Source organism: Octopus bimaculoides, chromosome 2, assembly GCF_001194135.2.
Source record: "Octopus bimaculoides isolate UCB-OBI-ISO-001 chromosome 2, ASM119413v2, whole genome shotgun sequence".
NCBI lineage: Eukaryota > Metazoa > Mollusca > Cephalopoda > Octopoda > Octopodidae > Octopus > Octopus bimaculoides.
Window position 1 is genome coordinate 26,053,687 of NC_068982.1, and position 6,210 is coordinate 26,059,896.

The 6,210-nt window shown below is 33.7% G+C and overlaps 1 protein-coding gene across 3 annotated transcripts in view; it reads right to left on the minus strand.

The window, feature by feature from the left end:
• The window catches only part of LOC106881019 (zwei Ig domain protein zig-2), a 97,128-nt gene that overhangs the window by 9,390 nt on the left and 81,528 nt on the right, over positions 1 to 6,210 (minus strand). For 2 of the 3 annotated variants that reach the window (XM_014931207.2, XM_052975873.1), the window contains exons 6-7: positions 1,926 to 2,000; positions 980 to 1,015 (exon numbers count right to left, since the gene is read on the minus strand). In XM_014931207.2, the coding sequence (XP_014786693.1) occupies positions 980 to 1,015; positions 1,926 to 2,000 (111 nt within the window). The remainder of the gene's footprint in view (positions 1 to 979; positions 1,016 to 1,925; positions 2,001 to 6,210) is intronic. The other variant, XM_014931215.2, reaches the window with a different exon arrangement.

The window sequence follows — 6,210 nt, forward strand, 5'->3', positions numbered from 1 at the left end:
GCGGCTTTTGGAGTAAACTGTTGATAAACTGGCAAAAGTCAATGGTAAACTGTTGCAGTGTCTTTCCCCTCCAAAATTATGAATGTTAAGACTTTGTCATGCAGGTCCAATGAACGACGACACGCGTACTTATAAAGAGTGAGCGATGGAGAGAACGAGAGAGAGAGAGAGAGAGAGAGAGAGAGAGAGAGAGAGAGAGAGAGAGAGAGAAATAAACGAAGGGAGAGTGTGAGTAGGAGGAGAAAAAGGGAAGATAACCGACGTGGGATTTGAACACAACATTTGAACTCCGGCATTTCGTTCGATATTCTAACGACTCAACAATCGACACTAAACAAAAATAAATCTATTAACTATGTTAGCATTTAATACTGCTTCTGTCTTCAAATACTTAAACTTCTGACGAAGTAGAGCTGTGATGAAAAACGTTCAAGATGTGATCATTCTGTTTTTAATATATGATATATTCAGGACTATGACAACCTAGATATTCATATTTCCTTCCTCTTATAAGTCTCTAGGGTGAGATTTAAGTGAAATTTGACTTTTTTTTCAGGAGACACTTAATCTTAGATACTCTCTTATTTTTTGTGCACTAAAATTATCAGCTTAATTTGATTTTTAATAACAAATTCACTAATACATATCAGACTTAAAAAATTGACACCCATTCTATTTTTAGGTCATACACTGACAAATTTATTAGCATTGATTTAAAAGAAAACGGTATGTCTGACATGTATAAGTGAGTATATTTATAGGACACATATTTGTACCTACTCACTCGTCCACGCACACTCACGTGCACCTGGCTTTATTTATATCTTTAGTTTGTAATAATCCTTTAGGTAATATAGAACACTAAAACGTTGCCGTGAAGAACAGTGGTTGTAAAAGCCGACATAAACCTAAACAATAAGAGATGTCTTTTAATGAGATAAAGTCGTGAATTAATCTTGATTTATCGTAGTATACTCACCGTTAGAATTACATTGTTCCTTTGCTGGAAATCTTCCTGCAAAGAAAAAGCGAAAGAGAAAAAATATAAAAAAAAGAAATATTTAAATAGAATTCAGTAAATAGTTAGCTTAAACTCATTAAATAGGTTTTGTCAATGGTTGGCTTAAACTTGCTTATTTAGATTTAAAACCGTCACCGCTAAATACTTAGTAACATTTTTTTCTAGATTTTTGTTGTTTAATTTGCTATTTAATTTTCTATTGCGTAATTTTGTATGGGATGAATTTACAACAATTCTCAAGAAGCAAATGAGTACAGATATTTCACGAGATCTGACTGTACCCTTTTCTAATTAACACATGCTAATTTTGTTAATTATCTGTTTATTTATTTATCTATTTTATCTGATTATACTTGTCCTTTTTTCTTTAGCTTTATTTTACAAATTATAACAGAGTAAGAGTGGTTAGCTGAATCGGCCTAGATAATTGTATATTCATTGTATATTCACCAAATCACAAGAGCTCATATTCAGCCAATAGAAGCTTAGCAAGAACCATTAAACTGAGTCATTTAACAAATGCTGTGTTAAGCAGAGGAAGACTACAAACTAACATTGAGGTTTTTTACTCGGGCAGAAACGTGATGATGGTGGTGAAGATAATAGGAATAGTGATAATTGAAGTGGCTTTGATGAAAATGATGATGCTGATGATGATTTGGGAGAAAGAAAAGAAAGAAGAAAGAGATGTTAACTGCAAGGCAAGTCTAAAATCTGACACACAAACAGTTTATAAAGCTGTACAAATTACAAGTGCATTCTTAGTTTGAGGGTTTAAGATGCGCGGAAGGAAGATGGATACAGCAAAGACGTGGAATAAAGAAAGAAGAGGAAGATCTAGCTGAGAAATAGTTTAGACACAATAGAGAAGTCGGGATAGCATTCTTGGGGATATGAATCTCACCGGAACATAGCATGTAGTTGAGAATTCGAAAAAGAAAATCTGCACCATACGAATTCTGACCAGTGACAGGACAAGCTGAAAAAATAAAATTGTACTTCTCGTAAAGATCACTGCTGATGATGCATAAGGCACAATGAAAAACAACGATAATAACAATAAAAATAGGCACAAAAGAAAAGAAATAAGCGATAAATAGTAATAATTTAGTAATAATTTTGGTACAAGGCCAATAGCAATAATAATAATAATAATAATAATAATAATAATAATAATAATAATAATAATAATAATAATAAAAGGAATAAAGCTGGGTAGCTGAGTAGATGCATGAGTAGATATATGGATGGATGGAAATAAATCTTCTTGGGAAATTAAAAGATTTCTCAGGATAGAGAAATATTCCTCAAGCAAACTATGTTATTAATTTTATGGGACTGCGGGAAAGTTAACTTTAAGAATCTCTGAATCTGAAAGATTCAGTCTTGTACTGTTTTATATAAGGCATCTAGAAAATAGATCGTAACTAGTCTAAGTCCTGAGTGACCCAGATAATAAATGAACCTGAAAGGTCTTAGGGAATAACCTGAATAGAAAGTGACCCAGATAATAAGAGACCCGGTCACCAGGCGAGTAACATGACCTAGAAAGCGGCCCATGCAGAAAAATTAACACCAACAGGAAATTGTTGTTGGCAGGTGTTAGCATTAAGTACGTAGTTTTAATGACGCTTTCAACAATTTCAAATCTTTAGTCATTCTCGGTGAAGAACAATGAGTTCAACGAGTTTTCTTTTCTTTTCTTTTTTTTTCCTTAACACTTTATCTCTTATGAGATCTCAGCATAAAGACATTTTCAATTGCTATTTTAGCTACCCGCTTCTTCACTCAACAAGGGAACCGCTATGTGGTTGTTCGGCATGCCAGAAATGACAGCTAAGGTTTTTTCTCAAATCACACCCTATCGCCTTAAAAAAAAGGAAATAAGGCATTCTTAGATAGTCATTGCTAGAAAAAAGACTGGGTTATCATAGGTTTGCTCGATCAGAACAAGAATTGCTTGTGCAATACTTTCTACCCTGATTTTACCCAAACTATATTCTTTGTAACTGCATTCTGTGGAACACCCTCCATGTTTATCTTTCCCTTTCAATCACAAATCCACAAAAGTTCAAACACCTATAAATCTCTTTTCATTCTCCGGTCGGTATGTCTATGAACGCTATTCCACCGCTTATTACAATGACTTCGAGAAATATATTTGGTATATTTACCAAAATAATAAAAATCTCGGGAAAGAGAGATAGCTGCTGCTGACAAGAACTTAATCCACTACGAACCAATGAGCAAACCTTAGCTTGTAAAAATTACGGTCAAATCAATACACCGTGATCTTACAAAAAGTACACATTGAACACTGTAGTTCAGAGTACACTATTCTTGAATAATAAGACTGTTTGGTCACGCTTTGAAAACTTTTGAAAACTTTCCAAACAATAATAAAAAAAAATGTTGACTATCATTTTCTCTTTTAGCAAAATAAGTGGTTTTCAGATATCCTCTATAATGACTTTATTTATTGCTCCAGAGTTTTCGTTGAAATTTTATTGACGACTAAGTAGAGAACAGAATTGCAAAACAAAAACATAAACCGTCGGTGCTGCCCAGTCTGAGAGGTCGATTTTCTTAATTATAGGTAAACTTTCCAGTATTTCCAACTCTTTGTTGACCTGGTCTATCGCCGCAAACGGCACGTTCCGTTTGGGCCTACTTGTATATTGTTTGGGTTCACTTGTATGTTCTTGTCGGCACTGTAATATTCTTGCCATCACTATTATGTTGTGGCGGTATTCTGCGTCTTATTATCTTTGTCTCGTCTATCATGCAATCGCTGGTAGCTTCGCCAGACAACGACTTTGTAACGTCTACTTTGACGGTAACTCGAACGTAACTGACACTGACACTGACTCCAACTGAGAACTCGTACAATGACTCTACTACTTCTGAACCGCGACTCTCTGTGCTGGTTGACGTCGTCTCACTTTATACCAGCTGAATCATACCGCTTGTCCCGTGGGAGGGGTGTACCATTTTCTCTACAACAGTTACCATTCAGAAATCATAGTGTTTAATGGCTTTAAACATTATTGCGTTACTCCTAAGGGGACTATCGCAGAAACTAGCTGAGGCTTATTTCGAAGGAAATAGTGTGGCACTCTACTTAGTAAAGACCTTTGATATGGCCATCCATTGCATTATATTAAAAGGGTTTGGCAAGAAGGCTAGTAGTGTATTTGAAAGATGGGTAAGCAGAAATCAGGTCCCGAGAGTAGTTAATTTACATTAGAATCTTGAGACTTGGTATTCTCCAAGGCAGCTCTATACATTTTATGTCTCCAGTACAACGACAAAAAAATCACCAATTAGTATTACAGTGCATTGAAGCAGTACATAGGAACTATAAGTGTGAACAAATTCACAATTATAGCAGCCTACGAAATAACTGATTGACCAATTCGCGATTAGACCAAGGAAGGACTCGCAACGTCAGACACAGAAAATACAAGTTGTACAAATTTTAGATCTTTAGATGGCTAAAAGCTGCCTCAAAATGTCTGCTGAATACCATCTACAACATGAGAGAAAAAACACTAAAATTGCAACCACACTCATACCTTTTGGCTTCACTATAACTAGTTCAGTGCTATAAAAGAAGTCACTCATATTACCACTTATCAAATTCAGAAGGCATATGTAAAATGTAGTCAACTTTATCCATAAAATTCAATGAAAACTAAGAAAATTCTTCAACAAAGGAAAACCAGGAAGCAGCAGTAAAATCTTTACTATTTGGTGAATGAAGATGAAATTCGAGGCAACCAGTAACAGGAAACAGTCCAAAGAATAATAAATAAATAAATAAAGCCTACAACGATAAAACAAGGGGCAAAATGGCATAACTGAGCTCAGGTTTTATATATATTATGAATGCATATTGCAGACGAATAAAATATTCAAAATAACCGGAAATAACCAACATACGTCGATAATGTCTTGGAACTCCACACAGTGCCCGCTTATCTTCCAGAATACGACGACTTTCTATATACTTGATCAAAGGAAAGTGCCAGAATGGCATCAACACAAATTCCAATACTAAATGTTTGTTGAAGCAGCAATAACGGCAACAATAATAAGGAAATAATTCAGTTAACATTCGAAATGAGTTTTAGTGATGCTTAAATGATCTATATTAATTTAAAATAAGCTGAATAAAAGAAATGAGAGCACGTCCGATGAGATGATATAAAGTGAAATGCTGAGATATAAGAAATGAACTTATATAAAGATGTAATAGCAAACGAACGGTGATTGCAATAGGCATTAATGGAACTGAACCTTATTTTCTAAACAGTCACATATCATAGATTAATAATATTTTGAATAATTTAGGTTCCCTTCTTAAATTACAGTAGCAGAAATTTACAATATATTAAATAAATGTACTGAAGTACAAAACTGAAAGCTAAAAGGATTAAAATATATTGATGTTTAATCAATCATAATTTAATTTATTATCTACATCTCACTAGCTTTGTTGGACTTTTAGGAAAAGTGGGCAAATACTTTTGAGTTTAAATGAACATTCAAATAATAACATAACGATTAAAAATAGAAGTTAAAATATTTGAAAATGTACTGATTCATCCTTCTCTTCTCAATAAAGTGTAATTGTCTTTCTTTCAGATAACTACATCTATTTTAAGTATTACACCTCCCAATGAATCGTTTTTAAAATGACCACTTCTCTTGATATGATTAATTCCTGTGAAGGGGACAAACTGGTTATATAACTCAATGAAAGAGTAACATGAATTAATTGATAATATTCGGTATTATTATTTGAAAGAAAAACATTAGGTAAATTTAATTCATCAAATACCGGGCTTGATTCAAAGAATTAACAAATTATGCGTAGTAATATCCGTGTGTACATACATACATACATACATACATACATACATGCATACATACATACAAATCGGATATGCAATCTATGCGAGTTCCTTTCCAATACATTGTCTGGTTTAAAAAACCACATCAGACGCCATGATGGATCTAAGGTGTAGGTACGAGGGGTGGTCAGACTCTGCTTAAGGAGTAAACAACCACCATATATATACATACATACATACATACATACATACATACATACATACATAATACATACATACATATAATGCATCTATCTAGCTATCTATCTATCTATTTATGTATATATATATATA